General features: G+C 38.6%; 4 protein-coding genes across 4 annotated transcripts in view; 2 read left to right on the top strand and 2 right to left on the bottom strand.

The window, feature by feature from the left end:
- LOC116309119 (DNA-dependent protein kinase catalytic subunit) overlaps positions 1-18,823 on the bottom strand; it is a gene marked incomplete at its 3' end in the record, with an annotated part of 61,076 nt that extends 42,253 nt beyond the window's left edge. The window contains exons 1-30 of the mRNA XM_089031677.1: positions 18,610-18,823; positions 18,024-18,100; positions 17,156-17,248; positions 16,609-16,683; positions 16,118-16,182; positions 15,329-15,372; positions 15,032-15,144; positions 14,485-14,587; positions 14,228-14,283; positions 14,037-14,067; positions 13,376-13,440; positions 12,490-12,582; positions 12,007-12,066; positions 11,522-11,617; positions 10,874-10,956; positions 10,206-10,290; positions 9,404-9,572; positions 9,006-9,055; positions 8,586-8,693; positions 8,090-8,230; positions 7,542-7,684; positions 7,184-7,267; positions 6,578-6,653; positions 6,312-6,419; positions 5,792-5,911; positions 5,296-5,455; positions 4,855-4,967; positions 4,422-4,614; positions 3,880-3,938; positions 3,030-3,104 (exon numbers count right to left, since the gene is read on the bottom strand). Coding sequence (XP_088887803.1) covers positions 3,030-3,104; positions 3,880-3,938; positions 4,422-4,614; positions 4,855-4,967; positions 5,296-5,455; positions 5,792-5,911; positions 6,312-6,419; positions 6,578-6,653; positions 7,184-7,267; positions 7,542-7,684; positions 8,090-8,230; positions 8,586-8,693; positions 9,006-9,055; positions 9,404-9,572; positions 10,206-10,290; positions 10,874-10,956; positions 11,522-11,617; positions 12,007-12,066; positions 12,490-12,582; positions 13,376-13,440; positions 14,037-14,067; positions 14,228-14,283; positions 14,485-14,587; positions 15,032-15,144; positions 15,329-15,372; positions 16,118-16,182; positions 16,609-16,683; positions 17,156-17,248; positions 18,024-18,100; positions 18,610-18,751 — 2,880 coding nt within the window. The remainder of the gene's footprint in view (positions 1-3,029; positions 3,105-3,879; positions 3,939-4,421; positions 4,615-4,854; positions 4,968-5,295; positions 5,456-5,791; positions 5,912-6,311; positions 6,420-6,577; positions 6,654-7,183; positions 7,268-7,541; positions 7,685-8,089; positions 8,231-8,585; positions 8,694-9,005; positions 9,056-9,403; positions 9,573-10,205; positions 10,291-10,873; positions 10,957-11,521; positions 11,618-12,006; positions 12,067-12,489; positions 12,583-13,375; positions 13,441-14,036; positions 14,068-14,227; positions 14,284-14,484; positions 14,588-15,031; positions 15,145-15,328; positions 15,373-16,117; positions 16,183-16,608; positions 16,684-17,155; positions 17,249-18,023; positions 18,101-18,609) is intronic.
- Positions 911-3,277, top strand: LOC148910370 (putative glycoprotein hormone G protein-coupled receptor). Its single transcript, XM_089032111.1, has one exon. It carries the CDS (start codon positions 911-913, stop codon positions 2,387-2,389), a length of 1,479 nt encoding a protein of 492 aa, XP_088888237.1. The 3' UTR covers positions 2,390-3,277.
- Positions 18,824-19,290: 467 nt separating the features above from the next.
- On the top strand, positions 19,291-21,784 carry LOC116286232 (mitochondrial import receptor subunit TOM22 homolog). The gene is made up of 2 exons (XM_031692694.2): positions 19,291-19,418; positions 19,872-21,784. Exons 1-2 carry the CDS (start codon positions 19,389-19,391, stop codon positions 20,184-20,186), a joined length of 345 nt encoding a protein of 114 aa, XP_031548554.2. The 5' UTR covers positions 19,291-19,388; the 3' UTR covers positions 20,187-21,784.
- Positions 21,274-23,361, bottom strand: LOC116286231 (protein chibby homolog 1). The gene is made up of 3 exons (XM_031692692.2): positions 23,137-23,361; positions 22,727-22,848; positions 21,274-22,352 (listed from the first exon to the last, which is right to left on the bottom strand). Exons 1-3 carry the CDS (start codon positions 23,318-23,320, stop codon positions 22,263-22,265), a joined length of 396 nt encoding a protein of 131 aa, XP_031548552.1. The 5' UTR covers positions 23,321-23,361; the 3' UTR covers positions 21,274-22,262.
- Positions 23,362-23,920: the final 559 nt, after the last annotated feature.

Below are 23,920 nucleotides of genomic sequence, written 5' to 3'. Positions count from 1 at the left end.
TAACAATTTTTTGAATTTATCTTTTTTAGGGATTTGTCCGGAACAAACATGCGAGCGTTGTATACAAGAGTTCTACGAAACCTCACTCAATTAACAATTTTGTAAGTAAAAATAATAATACCTTCAAATTTTGTTGAACCCTGAAACAACCTCTGGTCTGATCTAGGTCAGGGCACGGCTAAATCACAGATCAAACCCTGAAACAACCTCTGGGCTGATCTAAGTCAGGGCACGGCTAAATCACAGATCAAACCCTGAAACAACCTCTGGGCTGATCTAAGTCAGGGCACGGCTAAATCACAGATCAAACCCTGAAACAACCTCTGGGCTGATCTAAGTCAGGGCACGGCTAAATCACAGATTCGAACCCTGAAACAACCTCTGGGTTGATCTAGGTCAGGGCACGGCTAAATCACAGATCAAACCCTGAAACAACCTCTGGGCTGATCTAAGTCAGGGCACGGCTAAATCACAGATTCGAACCCTGAAACAACCTCTGGGCTGCTCTAGGTCAGGGCACGGCTAAATCACAGATTCGAACCCTGAAACAACCTCTCAGCTGGTCTAAGTCAAGGCACGGCTAGCGCTAACTTACAGATCGAAATCAAAATTTGATTCTAAGGTTTTGCGGAGGTAGAAAAACCGGAGAACACGGAGATAACCCCTCGAATCGAGGTAGAGAACTAACAAACTTTACTGACATGACATACCGAGTCCAGGTATCGAACTCAAGACCCCAGAAGAGAGAGTGTGTTACCACTACACCACCCTTACTAATCTTTGACGCGAGGCTAAAAGGACAATACAATAGACATTCCATAAACATATCCCATCAAGAAAAAGTATGATTTTAAACGTCATGAAAACAAACTCATTTCAAAATTTTCTTAGAAATTTGCAGTTCAATGACATGAGAAGTTGGCATGGCAACGTCAGTAGAGACCTCCCAAACCTTGCCTACCTCAACGTCACAGGAAACCAACACTGGTTGCCAGGCAACGATCTGTTGAGTCTGTCCAAGTTAAAAATGATAGAAGGGGTGTGGTGGAGGAAGGAATGCGGAGTTTGCTCGTTGAGTAATGCAAAGAAAGTTGCATCAAGAAAAAACTGCAGTGACAGAAACAGGGAGCCCAACGGAGACAAAATGTGCGGGAACGACAGCAAAGAAAACATGTGTGAAAACAACGAGTGTGAAAATAACAATGAGAAAACTTCAACCGAAGATGATCATGAAGATGAACATGAGGCGGACGAGGATGAAGACGAGGAATTAGAATCTTCATTCCCAAACAAGGTAAAATACGGACAATTGTACGAGTTTTACAAGCTGAATTTCATTGTTAAGTGTCAGCACCAAATGATCTGCTATTACTACGAGAACCATGCACCTTACGATAATGCCCGCCTCGCAGTCTTCACGAGTATGAAGTATATACTCTACTCGCTTGGAACTGTGTCGATGTTAATTAACCTCATTGTCATAGCAACCGTGTTGCTAAGGAAAAAATTAAGGAAGTCTCCTTCATTCGTCCTGGTTGCCATGTTGGCATCTAGTGATTTCTTGACAGGATTGTATTCAATATTACAAGCTACATTTACGTCATTCATTTCATTCCATCAAGAAGAAATCCTAACCGAGTCTACAATACACGTAAACGAGGTCAAGTGTAACATATCTGGAATCCTTTTCACTACTGCGCAAGTCACAAGTCCATTGACGTCACTACTCCTCACAGTCGAACGCTACCTTGTCATCGTCCACGGTTTGAACCCAGAAAAGAGATTGAACAGAAAAACTGCCCTGAGGTTTTGGTTATTGGCATGGGCTGTTGCTATAGTAACAGCCGCCGTCCCATTCTTCGCCGACGGTAAGATTAAGTATCACCCAGTATCCCACTGCAGTCTTCCAAACACATATGAAACAAATGCTTCATTGGCCGTTCGTACTGCGTTGCTTCTTACCACGTGTGGCCTTATGGCTCCTTACATCATAGGAATCCTTCTGTACTTGAGAATATATGTCAATGTTAAGAGATCTGGACAAGAAATGGGGAACCGAACCGACCTAAAGGTTGCTAAGAAGATCTCATCGATAGTGTTCACCAATTTGGTATTTTTTGTTATTCCAACGGTTTTGTTATACTTCCATTCGAACTTCTACAATAACACTCCAGAGATCTTCACAGAGAAACTCACAGCACATCGAGTTTATTTGTTCATATTTTCGTGCTTCCCGTTATTTTGTTTTAACATTAATGCTTGTCTTAACCCCTTCCTCTTTGCGCTGAGAAACGACATGTTCAAGCAACAGCTGGTTTATTTAGTGACATGCATTTTACGAGGCGGGAGGGAAAGAAATCGAATTCCTAAGATTCACACAAACAATTAACTGAGTAGCCAGAACACAACGAATATCAATCGTTTTAATAAGAATACGGCCCGGCAAAGCGATGTCAGCATTTCTTACTTTAACGAGGGTATCCAGTTGGAAGAAAAGACGAAAATTAGCAATGTGTCGCACGGATCTTTGTGATCAATGTCTACCATGTTGGATGACAAGGATGATCATCAAGCGACGATTTCATTGACTACCATCACCATCATCATATATATCATCATCACCATTATCACCATTATTCATCATCACCATCATCATCATCACCCGCCTTATTCATCTTCATCATCATCACCATCATCATCATCATCATCACCATCATCATCATCACCCGTCTTATTCATCATCACCGCTATCATCATCATTCATATTCACCATCGGAGTCATCATCATCACCACCATTAATCATCATCATCACCATCAACATCATAATCATCACCCGCCTTATTCAACATCACCACCATCGACACCATCATCATCATCATCATCACCACCACCATCATGATTTGAATGAGAAATAACTCTAGTGCTTTATCATATTTCCTCCGAACTGAGCCTGGGTCACGCGGCGATGACGTCACATGCTCCTCACTCAAAAATGGCTGCAATAAGAATGACCTTTTTGACGTTTTACCTTGTGACCAGGTTGTGTAACACCTTTTCCCAGCATGTAGAGAGCCAATGAATGAAGCAGCTCACACGCGGCTACCTGGAATAGAAAATGAGCGATAAGACGAAATAAATTACACTATGCACCAGTGACTACGAATATCTCATAAAATGCTCCTTGCTTTACGAAGGTAGCACTTGAATAACAAGCTTGTGGCCAGCGTTCCATCACCGAAATCGAATTTAGAAGCTGACTTTTTGAGTAAGAATGAAAACCGGAGACCTGGGGGGGGGGGGGGGGGGGGGGGGGAGGGGAGGGGGGTTCTAACCACGTATGGTGGCGGGTCCGGTTGAAGAATAACCTACGACCCAAAGCGATTAGAAACAGCGCACATTATTAGCTATTTATTGATGTATGTGTTTATTTCTTTTTATTTCTTTTTGTTGTTGCTGTTGTTGTTGTAGTAAGATTTGAATATTTGTATGTAAAAAAAGAAAAAAAGTGTAAGTATAAAGTTTTACACACTGCACAAACGTTGCAGTGGAAAAAATTGTACGATTTTACAAATATATATTAAAGCATTGTGATTTTTTTCAAATGGGGCCAAGTAAATAAACGATGATGACAATACATAAAAAATGAAAAAACAAAAAACAAAAAAAAAAAAAAAAAAAAAACAGCGCACAGCATCCGCCATTCCTCATAAAAAATGTAATGGAACGAAAATGGCCCTGTTTAATCGTAAAGCTACAAAAACAACTAACAAATTTTTATGACCATAATGAGATACAAAATTAAAGCTTTGAAATGTTTATCTAAAGTAAACGATTGCTGTAAAATATTACTGAGTTACATTGCTAGGAACACTTCGTACCTTGGTCTGTCGATTACTAGACGTAGTGGCCAGCTCGACGATTCTGGGTAAAAATGGATCTGAAATTCAAAACGATAACTGATTAAGATGGGGCGGCGCAGATACCACAGGGGAGGGGAGGGGAGGGGAGGGATTGGAAGCATGGCATGTGCAGATTGTACATTACAATAGCAGAAACGGAAATCAAAGATAAGAACTTCCCTAGGAAAACATTGAACGACTATACAAATGTAACATTATGGGACTGAATAGACCTCTTTTTACCTTCGTATGCAAGTTACCCATTTCAGTCCACGTGACATTCCCTTGAGAATTGTTCTTTTATTATGAAAGTTTCATAAAAATATCAACACATGAAAGAATCAACTCCCAAGAGTGGCATCACATGGTCTGAAATGGGACAACAAACAACGAAGGTAAATAGTTCTATTAAGAGAAAGATGTTTAACCCCATAATTCCATGCACGACAAATGGGTACCAGTCTTCCCCGAACTCAAGTAAAGACTTTAAAAAATTGGTTTTACAAGGGAGATTTTTTTACCGAGGTATATAGTTGGCTTCATGTCTTGAAATGGCACAGCGAACGACAGATGGTTTGTGGTATCCCAGGCAACGGCTCGAGATGGATCAACAGCGATGTCGGATCCAAGGAGACCGAGATTCACAGCACCTCCTAGAGTACCGAGAAGGCGAAGAATGCGGCTTCTTATCTTGATTAGCGGACCTTCTGTGCTCTATCAAACGCAACCAAAGATAATATATATAATAAAATATCTATAATATGTTAGTCTGTATTTAACAAAAACAAAAAACAAAACAAAAATTGCATTAACCACAAGTTATCCCCAAACGCTGTTTTAGTAGAGACAGCGCATTCTTTGAACAGAACGTATGTCCAGTTTGCCAAAAAAATATCATTATTTTTTAGTAACTAAAATCAAATTTCCCAGTTATTACGACTGAAATAAGCTTACTTCTTTGTCGACTTTTGAAGATTTTAACAACTTTACAGGGATCTTCCTTCCCCTTGTTGATGACGTTGCCGTTGCCATGGTAATTGTTTTGCTTGCCTCTTGGGAGAAATTATCTGATATAAATAAAAGGAAAAATAAGTGAAAGAATGAAGAGATGAATGAATAAATAAAGGAAGGAAGGGAGGGAGGGAGGGAGGGAGGGAGGGAGGAAGGAAGGCAGGAAGAAAGGCAGGAAGGAAGGAAGGAAGGAAGGCAGGCAGGCAGGAAGGCAGGAAGGAAGGAAGGAAGGAAGGCAGGAAGGCAGGAAGAAAGGCAGGAAGGAAGGAAGGAAGGAAGGCAGGCAGGCAGGCAGGCAGGCAGGCAGGAAGGAAGGAAGGCAGGAAGGAAGGAAGGCAGGAAGGAAGGAAGGAAGGAAAAATCGCCTTCCATTATCTTGCTCACCTGATTCTACAGTGCTCTTCAGATACCCATCAAAGCAAGGCAGAATGTCTTTAAAGTAAGGTCTCAATACATCATGAGGAAGGGTCTCGTTCCACGACTCCAAGGCATCAATGCCTGCCTGAGCTAGAGGAGGGTAACTAAGACCAAGCTTCAACGTCAGCTGAGGTAAAAAAAATGGAAAATAACCTTAAAAGCTTATAAGGAATTAATATTCTACTTCCAATGAAAAAACGTTTGGTTCCTTGGTTTTTCTACCAAAATTATGTTGTTGAACATCTGAGCAGGACACGACTAACTGACACATCAAGTTGGAATTTAGCGTGTTAGATTTTGGGGAATGAGTAAGACAGGAGGAACCTTGAAATCAATGGAGAGACTTAACTCTACTCATAATTGATGCCGAGCCCAGGAAATAACCCGCGACCTCGAAGGAGGGAGACATGTGCACCTATGACTACACCACCCTTGATTCCCAACAGTATTGACAAGTCTTTACCTCTAGAGCGGGAACAATACTAGAGACGTCAAGCAGGACCAACTCGTGTGGCAGAGACACGACAAGCTCGAGACAGGAAGAAAGCAGGTCCTCCTTGTATTGCTTCATCTTTACTAAAACCTTGAAAGAAAAAAATAAAGAAGTATCGAGTTAAGGTATTAGAAATGGCTGAAGACTAAGGCTACATTTATATGTATTTTTTTGGACCTTGGGCAACACCATGGCGGGGGGACACCATAGCGGGGGGACACCATGACGTGGGAGCACCATGGTGGGGGGACACAATGGCATGGAGACACCATGGTGGGAGGAACACCATGGCGGGAGGAACACCATGGCCGGAGGAACACTATGGCGGGAGGAACACCATGGTGGTGCAACACCATGGCAGGGAGACACCATTCCGGGGCAACGCCATCCCAGGGTGGTACCATGGCAAGGTGACACCATCCAAGGACGTAGACTTTCACGGGACTTTCATCTCGAGAGAACTGTTTAAACATGACCTTTCAAAACATACCTCTTGGATAAACTTTCTGAACAGAACAAAGCAGTTGGTACAATCACTGTTGTCTGCGACCTCTGTATCCATATCTTCAGCGGTCTTCTGGTTTTCCATTTTGATGTCCTGATGATAGTGATTATTATATTATTAGATTGAATGAGGGGGGAGGGGGAGGGGGAAAGAAGCCTTACACTCTACCCAGTCTCCCAAGAGAAAAAACGATTCCAATTCAATTTCAATTCCATCTTGTTTGGCTTCGATTTTCGGTATTTTTCTTGTACCTTGAAGAAACGAATCTCCTTGCTAATCTTCATGGTCACCTGGAGAAGTTTGTAGAACCCACTAATGACTGGAAACCTGTGTAAGACAAAAAGAAATAAAATATATTACAAACAGAATGTAGAATTCAAAGTCGATGGGAAGGATTGGAAGATCGATGGGTGCATAGATACATGCATGAAAGGATGGATGGATGGATGGATGGATGGATGGACGGATGGATGGATGGACGGACGGACGGACGGACGGATGGACGGACGGACGGATGGATGGATGGACGGACGGATGGATGGACGGATGGATGGATAGATGGATGGATGAATGCATGGATAGATGGATGCATGGATAGATGGATGCATGGATGGGTGCATGGGTGAATGGATGGATGGATGGATAAATGGATGGATGGATGGATGGATGGATGGATGGATGGATGGATAGATGGATGCATGGATAGATGGATGCATGGATGGATGGATGGATGGATGGATGGATGATGGATGGATGGATGGATAGATGGATTCATGGATGCATGGAAGGAAGATGCATGGTGGATAAATAAATAGAGGAGAAGGAGCGAATGAATGAATGAAAGAGAAAACACGTACCTTGTTGACAAAACGATAATGTCTCTCCCAAAAACGTAGATCCAACGTTCAAACGATTGGTTACAGTGCACTGGTAGAACTGCCCTAAGAAACAAACAATAACAGATATCATAGTTACACTCTATTGCCTTCAAACGATTGCCACATTTGGTTCAGTTTCTATACATTGATTGTTATTGACCCAAATGCCTCGACATGAAACAATTGTTTGAATTAAATCAATAGTGCGTAACTCTGATATCTGTCATTTGAAAAATGTACAAGAACACTAAGTGAAAAAACATTTGAGACGCCAAATTCCATTCCAGAAATTTCCATGGACCTCCGAGCCCTCGACCTCTTGTAGGTAAATACTTACTTGCAAAAATCTACTAGGTTGATGAACACAAGAAAATCTTTCTGTACTCGCGGCTGCAGGCCAGCAACAGGGTCAGACAATACTAAATCAGTCTTGTCTGCATCACTGGGGCCAGAGGTGGACCTTTCTTGGGTGTCCTCGCCCTGAAAAAGATTGATTTTTTATTTTTATAATATGTTTCTAAAGTGGGTTCCCTGTGGAATGCCTCGGAAAGGTATTTTTATTCGTGCAACAAATGGCATCAGCTCTAAGCCAATCAAAATAATAACAATAATAACGGGGTTCTTATATAGCGCATTTTACATGGTCTCAATGCGCTTCAAAATCAATAAAATACTGTTGAATAGTAAAACACGCCAGCCAATAACCGTACGTATTATTGCCGTCAAATGGTGTCTGCTATGAACCAGTACAAAATCAGGAAGAACAAACCAACCAATCACAGTTCTTATCAGTACAGTTAAATGGTATCCGCATTAAAGATCTGCCTACAAAATCCCCCCCCCCCTCCCTCAAAAGACCTAAGAAATAAAAGCCTTAACTCTTACCTGATCGTCTGATTGACCATCTTTTGTAGATGTCAAGTCTAGTTTGTGGATAATTCTCAAAATTGCTTGAATCATTTCATCGTAAACCATCTCATGCATGGCTTCTCTCTTCTCCAGGTCTGTAGCCAATAAGTTGAGATGCTAGAAGAGGCAAAGAATAAAATAAATGGGTTAAAGGTATTCTTGCTTCTCCAACACAATTCCAGTTGGTTTTTTCCTTCTTTCCTTCTTTTTCTTTCTTCCTTCTTCCTTTCTTTCTTTCCTCCTTCATTTTCATTCACTTTATTTATTTGACGTGTTTCTCCATAGATGACGCATTTTTTGTCATCATCGTTCTTTATATGATCGTTGATGTTGCTGTCATCGTTGGTGTTGTTACTGTAACTGTTGCTACTGTGGTTGTTGTCACAGCCTTCGTTGTTGTTGTTATTGTTGCCGTCGTCGTTGCTACTATTACAATGAAGTGACAGTAACACCAGAATGATTAGACACCAACCTTAAACTTATTCTTATCAAGCAGATACTCCCACAGCTCAAGGTAATCCTTGTACGAAACTTTCTGTCGTCTTTGTAAACCATTTGCTTCCATGCCTTCATCGTCAACCTGAGAAAACAGTCATTGATTCATTCAGAATAACAACAACAACATTTATTTAGACAAGGTGTGTGAAGAAAAAAAAGGAATTTTGAAGTTGATTTTTCCAGAGGGAGGAAAACCGGAAAGCCTGGAAAAGAAACACAAGAGAGAACAAACACGCAACTCATGACCACAGCAGTAAAAGGCACCAAATTAGCAGCGCACACCACCTATTGCATTTCTAAGAAGTATTTTCAAACGCCAGTCCTACATACGGGCAACCCCTTATGTAAATCACACCAGATCTATATACACAAATTTAATGACTCTCAAACAAACCTCGGAAATTACAACAGGATGAGAGCAAGTCCTTATGAGACCATGATAAACTGAAACGAAAGAAATACACAGGCGTTTTTATCTTGGGTGTAATAGTTTCCCATTTCAAACCTCGTGTCATTCCCTAGAGTATCATTTCTTTATTTAACGGTTGTGCATGAGAATATATCTCATTACCTTGGGTGCAATGTTTTCCCATTACAGACCACATGTCACTCTCTTAAGAATACGATTTTTTTATTGAGTTGTATCCATGTTCATGTGCCTTCTGCACAACAGTTAAACAAAGAAATGATACTTTTACTCAAGGTAAAAAGTAATGTTCAGTGGTTTTGCAACAAGTCGTACCATGTATTATTTTGTAACACTTAACATTTTCACTCTGTTACTATACTCACTGATTTGCGAGAGTAAATACTTGAGCACGGCTCCCTTGGTTGACAAGTTAAACAACAGCTTCACCAGAGACCTGTAGCAAAGGAATCTGGGTCCTTTGGTTAACTTGGGGAAGTGTTCAAACAGGACTATGATGAGTCTCTCGAGGGACACAAGAAAGCCGTCCGTGATCTGTTAAAAAAGAAGCATACCGTGACCAAGGGTTTTGATTGGTTCGTTACTAATTTCGCGCGCGGTTGCTCGTACAGTGACCGTATCAAGTGCAATTATTTTATGCAAAATAATTCTCTCTAAGTTAGAAAAAAAATGAAAAAGTTATATTGCTATCTTTCCTAATGCCAAAAATGCTAGAAAGCTTGCAAAATGTTCCTCTTCTATTTAGAAAACTTGCTAAAGGTGTGTAAACACCGATTACGACAAAACCAACCTTGGGAGATTTTTTTACCTCGTCAAGTTCTTCAATTTCTATTCAAAAAACTTGCTAAAAGTGTGTAAAAACCATTATAACAAAAGCAACCTTGGGCAATTTTTTACCTCGTTTAGTTCTTCAATTTCTATTCACAAAATTTGCTAAAAGTGTGCAAAAATACCGATTACAACAAACCCAACCTTGAGCAATTTTCTTACCTCTTCTAGTTTTTCATTTTCTATTCAAAAAACTTACTAAAAGTGTGTAAAAACACCGATTACGACAAAACCAACCAATTTTCTTACCTCGTCTAGTTCTTCAATTTCTTTTCAAAAAACTTGCTAAAGTGTGTAAGAAGCGATTATAACAAAACCAACCTTGGACAATTTTCTTACCTCGTCTAGTTCTTCGATGATAAATGACAAAGCCTCCAGGAAATTTGGAAGCTGGTGGATTCTGTCTTCAATGAGTTCTCCTTTGCTGAAAGAGTAAAAGGAGGGGAAGGTTTGTTAATGGTTTAAATAACCGTCCTTGCTTCCTAAGAGGGTAGCACTTAATAGCCAGTTACTAACAAACCTGTGGGACTCATTCCATAATCGAATTTTAATTATAGGAGTTGATTTTTGGGGAAGGAGAAAAACCGGAGAAAAACCCTTGAAGCATAGGAGAAAACCACAAAACGGAAGCTTAGGCTGCGTTTCATAATGTATGGCAGAGGAGGGGGGAGGGGGGGGGGGGTGCAGGTGAAAATTTGAAATGTTCAGAATAATTCTTAACACCCCCCTTAAAGTCATGCAAAAAAATACAATCCCCCCTAAGCAAGGCTTGTAGCTTCTTCTAAAAATTGTGCATGCCCCCCATTTTTCTGATAAAAATTTTCCCATCCCGCCTTTTTCCTACCAAAATTTTCCCGATCCCCCCTCAATTTCACCTGCCCCCCCTACCATACATTATGAACGCAGCCTTAGTCCAGAAGCTCGACAAAATAAATTATTAGTTATAAGACACATGTCAATTAAATATATTATGACCCGACACACAAGTTCATAATTTAATTACCAACCTGAGATAGATTTGCTCACTTCGCTGCATCATTTCTGTAAACATAAACTTTACATCCTCTGTCTTCATGAACATCTTACATGACTAAAATAATCATACGTTAATCATCCGTCGTAAGTAGATAGAATAGACCTATTTACCTTGGGCGTAAAGTTTTCTCATTTCAGGTCACATGTCATTCTCTTGATTATTATTTCTTTGTTTCTTCGCACGAGAAGACACATGAATATGGGTATGACTCAAACAAATGTGGTGTGAAATGGGAAAACATTACGCCCAAGGTAAAGAGGTCTAATTATCACGCGACCTTAGAGACACGAGGATTGTAACAGGAATGGGAAGGCAGAGGAGAGACGAAGAGGGAAGAAAATGTAAACATGGAAACGAGAAGAGAATCATGTTAATGCAGAAATCGTGCAGACCTTTACATAAAATTGAACGAAAAGGACACACTCCACTTATATTGACGAGGGCTTCCTAAAAATGGATTGGCACCTACAACACAATGCTTGGGACTGAAATTTGAGCAGTAAGGTGGGTTTAAAATGTCTTGATTAAAAAACCCGATTGCAATCACTGGGAAGGAGAGGGTAGGGGAGAGAAAAGGAATCATGACAGGTGGAAAGGATGGCAAAGAAGGGAAGCATACCTTAGCAAAGAATCCATAACCTTTAATTCCAATGGCCATTTGACGAGTATCGCTTGTGTTGGTGTCAAGAATAGACCTGAACTTCATGATGAAGTACTACAAAGAAAGTGGTTTCATTTTACTACCAATACCATAATTCTTTGCAAATTTCATTTCCTTATTCAAATTGTTACTCTCTCATGGGAATGGTAAGAAAATGGATCCCTCTAAAATGATTTTAGATGCAAAGCTAACACTAAAATACAAAAGAAATGCTACAAATTCCATCTAGAAAAAATGATTTCTTTAATTAGTATTTTCATGTGAGCCTCACATCCAAGATTCTTTTGAACAAATTAAAGTTTGCAATATAGGCATTCTGGTAGTGGTAGTATATGTCACTATAATGCAAATGATCTATTGATGTAACAGCTCTTTTGAAATATATATCTTGTTAATTAAAACACCGAATGATTCTAGTGATTTAGTAAGTTTATTTATTTTACCTTAAAAATCTTCTTGGAGTCCAACGTTTCTTGGGGTTGTGAAATAATGTACTCTGACACCTGATAATTACACAATCAAAAGTAAGTCCTTGTATGTCATCATTGTCATCAACGTTTATACCAACACCATCATCATCATCATCATTACCATTATAATCACCACCGTCATCATCAATTATTAAGATATCATCACATTATCTCCACACCATCATCAACACCATCGTAACTATCATGACCATTGTCATGACCAACACCATCACCACTATCCCTGTCACCATCATCATCATCATAATCACCACCACCATCAACATCATCATGACCACCATCATCAAATCATTAACCATTATTAACACCAGCATCATCATCATTGTCATCATCATCATGACCACCAGCAGCATCATTCCCTTTATCATCATCATTATCGCCATTTCATCAACATTATCATAAATAAAGTAAACTTATTTTTTGCCAAAGAAAGCTTACTTCTTTCAAAAATGAGTCCATTGCAGCAATACCAGCATACTTAGTTTCTGTGTTATGATGACAACACCAGCGATAAAAACAATCATACGAAGCCTATCACAAATCAAACAATGGGTGAATGGAAACATCAGCAATGCCATGCTTTTCTAACAACAAGGAGAGGTACAACACAATTAAAACAAGTAGAAAACAATACGATGGATTAGTTGATGGATTAGGTTTATAGGACCCTTCTAATTAGCTTGGGCTAATGTCTTACTATTCCAAAACTCATGTCATTCCCTAGAGTATCATTTCTTTGTTTAATGGTTGCACATGAGGAGACACATGAATATATATAAAAATCACTTTATTTAAGTGTCTAATGGTTCTAGCGCTTTTGCACTAATGAGGGACTCACACACTCACACGCACTACCACTACATTTAATGTTCTATGCACACAACGCTCAACTCACATGTTGATTTTTAAGGAGGGAGAAAACTGGAGAACATGGAGAAAACCCTCGTAGCACAGGAAAGAACAACACATCAAACAAACTCAATTCACGTGTGGCAACCGCAGGGTTCGAACCAGCGACATGACCTGTTGGACTCACAGTGGTGAAAGAGATGCATTAGCCGCGTATGCCACCATGCTACCCATGGATAGAACTTAAACAGAGAATCTTATTCTCATATGAATGAAACAAGCTCTGTAATGGGAAAACGTTATGCCCCAGGTAAAGACATCTATTATGTGGTAATACTTAGATTCAAAATTTATGACTTGAGTGAAGAACTGGTATTTTCTCACATCATGCACATTCCCTCCCTTTCCCTTCCTTTTCCTCATCCTACCCATGTTGCATTCTGTGCAACATTTGTGTCTGGTAGCAACAACAAACCTGATAGTCATTCGTCATGTATCCAATAAGCTGCCCAGCATGCTTTGCAAAAAGGTTAAGACCAGCTGAAAGAAAGAGAAAAAGTTCTTAAAGGCACTAGAGTAGATGTATACACACTGGTTGTACACACTGGCGACAAAGGTAAAGTTGTAGTTGTTGTTACAAGAATGGTTACTTATGATGATGTCTATCTTGATGCCACTGCTCCTGCTGATGACAATAATGAGGATGATGGTGATGATGAGGATGATGATGATAAAGATGGTGATGATAATGTTGATAAGGATAGTGATGATGATGATTATGTTAATGATAATAATGATGCTGATGATATGATGAGTATGGTGATGACAATAATGATTATGATGATGATGATGATGAGTATGGTGATATAATGATTATAAAGATGGTGATGATGATGGTGGTAATGATGATGTTGAAAATGATGTGGATGATGATAATGATGCTAGTGTTGATGACACTAAAGATGATCAAGGTATTGACGAATAATGCTTTTAGTAAGTATGGTGATGAAGCTAATACACCTGTATATTGATGAATGATGATGATGATGATGATGAAAATAAAGAAAATGAGAATTGATGATTCTGTTGATGATGTTGATGGTAATACTGTTAAAGATAACAGTATTCACACATACCTCTAGGGACTTCATATCGAGTCAGGTCAACCTATGAAACAACCACATTCATAATATTATGAGCAAGAAATCCATGCACATAATGATTGAAGGATTTGGTATCATATCTTTGATCATATGTCTCTGAAGTAGATTGCCTAATATCTTAAATTATTATTTGGAAAAGGATAAAAAAATAAATACAATCATACTTGAGGATCAACAGCTCTTCTTACAAATCCATAAATATCTTTGGAAAATTTTGAACCTAAAATAAACAGTTTTAAGACAAAAATGTGAGCCCAAATCATGCAAGGTTGCAAAAGGTACTTTGTTTCTGCAGCAAGAAGGGAGGTAACAAGAATAACGTTTTAGGTTTTAAACCCACACTGAGGGTACGTGATATTAAAAAGTATATTTGCATATGAGCATACAATAAATATATAGTACAGACTGTGTAAAATGTTACCTTCTTCAACTGACTGAGTAAAGTTGACCAGAAATGACGTCAGGCCCTTCAAACAGCCTGCAATCACTGTCATATCTGGTTTCTTTGATTTCTTGCTAACCATCTAATTTCACAAATGAAGAATTGTATATCACCCTTTATAGTGTCAAGGAATCAAGAGAACTTTTATATCATCCTGAAGTGGGGTTTGAATTACTACTGAGGAGGGGGTGGGTCTGAATAAGGGGCACATGACGTATATACATGCAATAAAATTCCTTTCCTATTCCAAAGAGAGAAAGATTGGATCTAACAAGGGGTGGGGTAGGTCTGTACAGGGGAATATTGTGCAGTTTCAAAAAATATCCATACCTCCTTATTGAGGGGGATTGGAATTTCCAAGGGGTGAGAAGGGAGAGGGTCTGAAAAGGGTTTATTGTGTAGTACCAGAAAATATTTATTCCATTATTCACCAAGAGTGATTTGCAAGGGGAGGTGCAAATACACTCTACTGAGGTGTGACATTCAGATGAAAATTAAAAGAAAGTTTAACATTATAAAAACCTACCTCAAATTTGAGTATGTTGATGTAAATCAAAAGAAGCCTGTCAGAATAGTTGATCATGTACTCAGGGAATTCCTCAGCAAAAATACCAAGAATTGCATAAATCCAATGGCGCACTACAAACAAACATTATACAAGCATTATACAATATAATTCATTTAAAACAACCCTAGCCTGCATAGCGGCACTTTGGGGAAGGGGGCGGAGAAGGAAAGGGGACTGGGGAGGAGGGAAGTCCCCCTCCCCTTACTCCTCTCCTCCCCTCCCCAATGTGCAGGACACAAGCTAAATCAACCAAACCTGTGGACTGTTGTTTTAAAGACTGCATACAAGCACTGAAATATCTGTAAAATTTTAAGGTTAAAGATTCATGCATCATCATATTTCACAAGCTTTAAAAATAAAGTATTACTTATTATAAAGTAATTTCACAATTTTGGGGGCATTTCTTGGCTGGGGGAAATTTGGGGGAGGGGGTGCAGAGGCATTCAATAAATCTCCCCAATATCTAGAAGAGACAACTAGCTAAAAACTAGTGTGAGCTGCATCTGTGTTTCTAATGAAACAGTAATGGCAAAAGGGTAAATTTAACACTGGAGTAAAAGACTCAGAAGAAGGACTAGTGCTGAAATGTCAGTAAGTTTTTTCATCTTTTCATGGTGTTAAATTTACCCTTTTATCATTACTCCCCAATATCTGTGATGGGACTAGATGATTTTACTTGTTCACTGTTCTAGTGATTTGTGATGGGTTGCCTCTTTACCTCATTGTAATATTGGTCACTCCCCGTCCCCCCTCCCACCACTGGCGTAGGCAATAGAGTCAGCTGTCACCTTGCAGATACCCCAATAATACGGACAACTATTGCAGACAAAAGCAAAATTCCCGGTGGAAAACAATGACAAAAAATGCTAGTGCGGACTCTACCTATTACGGGCATAAAGTGATGGTCCTGAGTGTTCCAGTGTTACAAGAGTTGACTGCATTAGTTCTCATTAGTTTACAGGTTTTCAAGCATGTAGGATTTTCACTCTTTTAACTTAAGCCGGAAAACCGGCGCATGTTAGTAAAAGGGTCACCAAAGGATACTTGTCAACCAATTTTGGGACATCCAGTTTGTCAACAACAGACTTCTCAAGCTTCATCCCCAGTAACTACATTGTAAATTTAAAATATAAATATAAATATATCTACAGTACTAGTTGAATAATGCTTATAATTATTATAAAGACAAAAACAGAGTGAAAGACAACAGCTTGATAGAGCAGCTTTTACATGACTTTGAAAATGCCATGCAATGTATGTGCTGTGTTGTGCTTTGCAATGCTGTGCCATTCCTTGACCCTAAAAGCTCAATGACCTTGACAACTAAATGACCTTGACAACTCCATGACCATGAGCTATGAAAATGAAAAATTCCATGTAATGTATGTACTGTGCTGTGCTGTGTCATGGTGTGCTGTGATTTGTCATGCTGTGCTGTGCTGAGACATGCTATGCTGGTGTACTGTGTCATGACCATGTTGGTACCATGCCAAGGCATGTTTATCACCTGCGCACCGTTTTCATGGCTTAATTACCTGAACTAATAAAGGAAAGGTTTCCACTTTTACTTTACTTGTTTGTTCCAGTGAAAAAAGCTTCACACAGATATCCTATAATGTGAAGATTAAAGATACTGTAGTCTCTAAAAAAACTTTCTACTGGTATTGTGTAGCATGAACCACAGGAAGCCCAAAACAAACTATTGAGCATCTCATACTCCCACCCCAGATAGCAATTATTCTGAGTTTGTAATAGTAAACAATATGACCTCCAAAGAGGTTGTTGGTAGAATATTGTGAGGTTTTTGGTAGATTGTTGGTAATATGTGGTGGAATGTTGGTAAATTAATGGTAGCTGGTTGTTGGTATATTATCTCTGGGTTGTTTGATAGGATATCTGTATGATGTTCATAGTTTGTAGGTGTCTGTAAAAAAAGTAATGGCAGGTTGATGGTAGGTTGTCAGTAGACTAATGGTGTGGTATCAGCCGATACCTTACTGACTTACTATCCAACCCTCCACTACTGGTAGTATGTTACATGTACCACAGGAAGCCCAAACAAACATATTTTAAAACTAGTACCTTTATTTCAACAGCATAGGGGTTAACATGGCTTTCCAGCTTTTGGATATATGACTTTAGGAACTTCAAGATTTCTGTCTTACTCTCTGCAAACTGAAAGTGTAGACAGAAATGTTGACAAAACTAAATATCTCAAGTCACCTGAAATATCAATACCTCCCTCATGGATGGGAAATGGAATTTCCAAGGGGTAGGGGATGTCTAAGAAGTGTATATTGTGTAGTTCCAAAAAAAATCCATATCTTCCCCATGGAGGGGCTTGGAATTTCCAAGGAGTGGGGAAGGTCTGAGAAGGGTACAGCGTATATTGTGTAGTTCCAGAAAACATCCATACCTCCCCCATGGAGTGGGATGGGAATTTCCAAGGGGTAGGGATGGTCTGAGAAGGGTATATTTTTAGTACAGTGTAATGAAACTTTCTGCAAGAAGGGTACATTCCAAACTACAGGTATATGGGAGGTATAGAAAAATCCTAGAGATAAAAATCTAAAGGGATTACTGTATACCATCATTGTGCATATATTGATGTTTTGTCATCCATTCCCAAGAGAGTCAAAGGACAAACACATGGCAGCAATGTTGGTGGCATTAACTAATATGGATTCCAAAGTTAACAAGGAATCATACAAAAGATTGTTACCACCAACCTGAAGGGGTAAAATGGGAGTTGGGATCCCCCCTTTTGGTCTGGGAAAATGGGATTTTATGCAATGGGAGTGGGAATAAAAAAAATAGAATGGGATTGAGATTTAAGCAAACATAGGCTGGGACTATGGGATTTGGTCAAAATGGGGGCTGGGAAATGGGATTAGCCCCCCCCCCTCCCCCCCTCGAGGACCCTCTCCTAATAAAGAATGGTTTCACACACCTCATTATTTCCCACTGTTTTCTGCAGGAAACTGATAATGCCATTGCTTTCATTGAAGAGCAAAGATGAGCAATAAGCTGTTAAGAAGTATTAATGAAACATTAATAAAATAATAGTGGTCTTAGTGGCCTAAGGGGAGGGGGGATGGTGGAAAAGGGGAAAGGGGAGGAGGAAGTGAAGTGACCAGTTTTTCCCTGTACTCTGTCTTTGTTTAACAGTTGCAAATGAGAACACATGAATATGGATACAACAAAATGAAGAATCTTATTCTCAAGAGAATAAGATAGTGTTAAATGGGAAAACATTATCCTCAAGGTAAAAGGGTCTAATATTTTGTTATTAAAGTTAGGTGGTATGTGTACTCTCATTAACCTGTCCTCTAAGATCTTCTTGTCGTTCACTCTTTCAATCCCTTAGCACTTTTCTTAGTTATGATTTTATATTGTCCCTTCGGGAATGGGGATATGTGACTCTTGACCGACAAAATATGCCGATCAGGAAGTCTTGACAAACGTTCTTGTCTTAAAGTAACAAAAATCGCAATTCTACAGGCTCTATTGTATCTTATAAAAGTATAAATTCTTACCCAACTCTGAGTCTGAAACGCTTTGAAGACAGAACGTGCTCAAATCGACCACATGATTCGCTGAATCGACTCCACGATGAGGAGAATTCATCAACAACAAGTCGTGCATATGATTCAGGCATCTACTGACCGTATCTGTCATTTTGGAGAGGTTTTTTTCAACTTCCAAAAACTTTCAACTCATTTATTCTTTCTGTCATTTCTACCCACTGAATGTTTACGATTCCCCGGGAAAAGTCACGTGACCGATGGAGCATTCTACACAGGAAACCCAAACCTTGATTCAAACATTTAAGAAACTAATAAAATAATGATGAGGAACATGAACGGAGCTGAAACGGAGCTTCAGCTATTACTTATATTCTCTTCGAAGTTATAGAAAAACATAAAGAAGTTTTCTTGTCCCCCCCCCCCCCCCCCCCCCCCACATTTCTAGACTGAGTCACTAAAATCGAGCTTGGGCTTCCTGTGGATTTTTTAGCGTTTCCATTAGAAAATTAAAAACAGATCTAAAAAATGATAAGATTCAAAATTCTGGTTTAGGAGAGTTATTTTCTTGTCAGTTTTCAGAGAAAAAGTCTGGTTTGATATAATTTTTAGTTGGGAAAAGTAAAGAAATTGATCGAGGGAGCCTGGGTGGATGTTGAGCCCGTCGTCCAATCTGCTGACACAAGGATTGACGAAGCTCACCATCTGAAGAAATCTAAATCCTTCACAAAAAAATCCGGATTTTTTTTGCTATTACTCTAAGATCGGTGGTCAATTCTTAAAAATTCAGAATGCCTGAGCTTCATTCTCTTGAAGATGAGGTAAGATCCCCATGTTTTGCGATGTTGTGCTATAAAAATTGATTTGTGCTTTGAACACGTGGGTGGTTTCTTACACAAGATCTTTGCTGTCTTCAAGAATTTTCCTTGGAAAAAAGGCATAAAAGAGTCAAAAAGTAACAAACAAAAACCATATTGCTTTCCCAATATCAATCTCTTGATCAATTTGCTAAATTCGTAGCTAAATAAATTGGTTTAGGGTGCACAAAAAATCTATGCAACTTCTAAACTTATTCTTTGGCTTCAACTACATGACTCAAATTCCCTTGGGATACGAGTAAGTGACACAGCCGCCATGTTTGTTGATCTAGCAAGAGAAGCTCATGAGGAATGCTTTATTACCGTCAACCAAGATGGCGGCTATGATGTAACATTCACCCCTAGAATAATGACAAATTGATTTTGACATGTTCTTGATATATTTTAAATTCATAGAATCTCGACAATGTACAAGAGACAGTACTAGAAAGAATAGTTGGATTATCAGAGATGTTTCCAGAAAGCCTATGTAATGCAGCATCTTCTATGACAGGGTATACCTTCAGCGGAGCAAAGTGGTTGTACAATTTCACAAGCCAAAGTCTTTGGATAGCCGGCACCTCCTTCATGATTCTTGCTCTACCAGTGATTTTTGAGGTAGAGCGGGTGCAAACAGAAGAAGCTCAGCTGCAGCAACAGCGACAGATTTTACTGGGACCCAATGCAGCGGCATCTGGTGGAATGGGGGTACCCCCACCACCAAGAAGATGAACAATTCAAAAACTTGTTAAACTTCTTAACAAAAAAGGCCTGAAAATTGTGCACATTGCATGTAAATATGCAAGTTGATTCAAAATTTGTGATAATATATGATGTTTAGCAGGGTTAAAAATAATGGCTGGTCAGTTGCTGGTCATAATAAAAACCCAAATTAGTTTTAGCTCAGTCATACTGGACCTTTTTTATGGGTCAACCTTACTGGTGAAAATGACTGGCAAGGCAAACATTTGACTGCACAAGTTTCAAATCTAGCTGGACATTGTCCAATGACCAGCCCTCATTTTTAGCCCTGTTCATTGATCTTTTTTCAAGACAAATCCAAATGAAACTTACCAATATTACCATTAGCAATATGGCATCATTAACTACAGCTACCAGAATCCTTTGCACACTTTTTCTGTTCAGTTAATTAGCACCAATTGTCTTACTATTCTCATTAGGAAGTACAAATGTTGGTAGTGGTAGTTAAATGCCATCATGTATTTGAATGGCCTATTCCATACTGTTGTCAGCTTCTTGTTTCTTTATTTATACCATGAAAATAGAGTCTTCTGAAAACGTTTTTTGAACAGAGCATTGTTTAAACTGTTTTGAGTCAATTCAAGAAGGCATAGCAAGGTGACTATATAGATTGAAACTAGTACAACTGTGAACAAGAATTACTAATTTTTATACCATACGTGTAGTTTCATCACTTCCACACTCCCATGCTTTTGACATTGATAGGAGACATGCCTTATTTTATGTGTTCTGTTCAGTAATACAGCACTGAACAGAACGCAAAAAGGGTTTTACTTATTTTATCATGTAGTTTTTAATGTTGTTTCTTTTACACTTCCTTGCCAGCGCTGTTGTGTATGCCCACATTGCATTAGCAGCAATGCTCCATTGCATGTGTATAGACCTGCCTTGCAGCACGTCGCAATGCAGCTCAATAATTGGAGGACATAACAATAGATTTCCAATTCTCATGAGATTGAAATTATTTTGTTTTGTCCTCCAAATTGAGCTGCTTTTATGTAACATGCAAGGGTCTTTTAGAGGTGCATACTATCCAACCTATACTAATAAAAATAGATCAAATGCCTTGTTTCTTTATTTATAACTTTGATAAAAAATGTTATGTACATCCAGTACTTTAATGAGTTTAAAAATTTTAAGTGAGCTAGTTGAGTCCATAGAGTCCTGAGGACCAAGTGAACATTTGACAATTTACTAAGATATTAATGGTAGATTCAGCTGGAGAATTTTACTCCAATACCAGAGCATTCTGAGATCGCCAGCACTTTATGAAAAACTTGCTTTTTTTACATCTATACATAAATACAACAAATACAAATTTATGAAGTTGAGGTCGAACACAATAAAATACTGTAAAATGTATGAACAAAGTAGGTCAAACTTTAACTTGGAGCAATTATTTCGTGGACATGGAAGGGAAACATGAGTTTCCTAATAAACAAACTGGTAAAGGTGTAATTGAAATTAAGCACCACGATGCGGCATCATCAAGAAAAAGCAACATTCCTGATTGTCATAGGGCACAACTAAGAGATGGAATAGCATTCAATAAAAAGCAGATGTTCAATGCCAGTCTCTTCACTCCTGATTTTAATACATTGTGCTAATCAGTCTGGACAGATTAGTTTGCAATAGACTAGAGTGCATACCATATTTTTTTGAAAAAGTCAACTTTGTACAAAATAAATGTCAAATTAGTACAAAGTTTTGTAGGTAGATGCAGTCTACTGAGATCTATTGAACTTACTAATGTGTGCAATTTTGTGATATATTTTACTGATATAAGGTATGCACTCTACCATCAATCAAACGAATCATTCCCATGTACATGCATCTTTTTCAAGTGTATGTTTAGTCTGTTGTTATGTTGCAAGTTACGACACTAAGAATAAAGTAAGGTCAAGTCTCTTTTCTCTGCAAGCTTCGATCATTCCCACATGGCTTTCCACAGTTGCCATGTGTGTGATTGGTCTCATTGAAAGTAGTATACTTCTGGTTAACCTGTTGTGATTTTGTTGTCACTACGAATGAAGTAAGGTCATGCCTTTATCTCTGCATGCTTCGAGTTCTCTTCTGACTTTGTAATGTTTCTAGTTCTTTTTCTATCACATTGCAATCTGCTGTAGTTGCTGCAAGCTTTAGAAATAGAAAATGAAATCTGTTATTCATTTGTAAGAGGAATTTTAGGTAAATGATATCCCATAATGGGTACCATTAATAATCAACAGTGTCGAGCTACAAATATACATTATATATATGTATGTTAGATGAACCTTAGATAAAATTGCAAAAAAGGAATAAAATAAATGCATTCAACAAAGAAAAAACACACAAAAGAAATGAAATGCATGGGATGGGGAGGGCCTGAACAGCAATGGAGGACAAAGCTCGAACAAACCATCAACCATATTAAAATGGCAAATATTAACCCCCCTTTCCAATAGTTCTGGCAATGGGCCTTCTGAGTAGAGTATGATAATAGCAATTTTTAACGATATTCTTAAACTAACCATGTCTAACAGAACATCAATTTTATACTTCAAATAGTTATTTTCTTCTTTTAACTGAGTATTTTGCTTCTGTAGTTTGTTAACTTCTGCGCTGCCTTTGCCTCCAACTCCCGGATTAGTTTCTATAAAAGAGATTCATAAACATGAAAAGGAATTAACTTCTGAATACCTGGTATAATTAAACCATACTTCGAATTTACAAGACTTGGGTTATTTAAAAAAAACTATCAGCGGAAGAACTTTTGGCTCAATTTAACAGAGGGGAATTAAATTTAAAATACTTTCGTACGGAAATCAAATACAAGTCAAAAAAAAGAGTAGACCTTTCGTGTCAATGCAATGATTTTGTCATAGAAAAGTTTATAAAGTTAGTTTATAAATCTTAAAGTTAGCAGATTTACAGGATTTACCTGAATACCATTCGCCATCTTGGAAAACCAGCTCGTTTCCCCCAAGAGTTAATTTTACAGGATTGTTTGGATCACTGGGGTTTCCACTATGTTCTGGTAGACCTAGTGAAGACTTTAGAGTGTTAGAAGCCCCCGCTTCTAGCTTTCTACGAGGTGATTTGTGCCTCTTTCCAAACAACGGCATTTTTTGTTTTTGTTTAAAAAATTTTGACTCCTTAGCTACGTTGCCATGCCTTGAAGGTTGGCCGCGCGTTGGATAGGAGTCTAGGGTCGAATTATAGCAAAATGATTTCTACACGACCTATCTTTTTCTTTTCTTTTCTTTTGTTCTTTCTCGATTCAGTTTTATCATTTTAATCTATCTTCAAGAAGAAATTATTCCAAAATAATGAATGATGCTTTTGTGCCCATAGCACGCATCGTATATTTTGGATGAAATAGAGCACGTCATAAAGCAGTTCATCAAGATTCAGAACCTTCTTTGTATTACTTTATTTGAACTTAGCAACTGAAAGAGTGTAAAGACGTTATTTTTGTGTGGGTTGTCGTAACGCAAATAACACACACTCATTAGAACGACAGCGCGGACCTTTTGATCAGTTTAGGCGATCATTTTATTTATCTCACTATTATTGTCTTAGTTTTGTTATTTACACTCTAAATCTTAAATGTAAAAGCCTTTGTTTTAGTAAGCTCTCCGAAATATAAGTCCATAGGGCTAATTTTAAAATTGCTGGGTTCCCGGCTTGACGTCATTTCCTGTCTCATGCGGAATGTTCATCAA

This window comes from Actinia tenebrosa, unplaced genomic scaffold (genome assembly GCF_029948245.1).
Source record: "Actinia tenebrosa isolate PJP-AT-01 unplaced genomic scaffold, QUT_ActTen_1.0 PGA_scaffold17__23_contigs__length_9995812, whole genome shotgun sequence".
In the NCBI taxonomy this organism is placed as follows: Eukaryota; Metazoa; Cnidaria; class Anthozoa; order Actiniaria; family Actiniidae; genus Actinia; species Actinia tenebrosa.
The sequence above is the reverse complement of the archived record's forward strand: the minus strand, read 5'-3'. Positions and strand labels throughout refer to the sequence as shown.

Bases quoted from the DNA above. Each gene is read 5' to 3' on its own strand.
- LOC116286231 (XM_031692692.2), bottom strand. From the start codon at position 23,320: ATGCCGTTGTTTGGAAAGAGGCACAAATCACCTCGTAGAAAGCTAGAA. The intron at 22,849-23,136 runs GTAAATCCTGTA...TCTCTTTTATAG, and splicing joins AGATGGCGAATGGTATTCAG to AAACTAATCCGGGAGTTGGA. The intron at 22,353-22,726 runs GTTAGTTTAAGA...CTATTTCTAAAG, and splicing joins TTGATGTTCTGTTAGACATG to CTTGCAGCAACTACAGCAGA.
- LOC116286232 (XM_031692694.2), top strand. From the start codon at position 19,389: ATGCCTGAGCTTCATTCTCTTGAAGATGAG. The intron at 19,419-19,871 runs GTAAGATCCCCA...TTAAATTCATAG, and splicing joins TTCATTCTCTTGAAGATGAG to AATCTCGACAATGTACAAGA.
- LOC148910370 (XM_089032111.1), top strand. From the start codon at position 911: ATGAGAAGTTGGCATGGCAACGTCAGTAGAGACCTCCCAAACCTTGCC.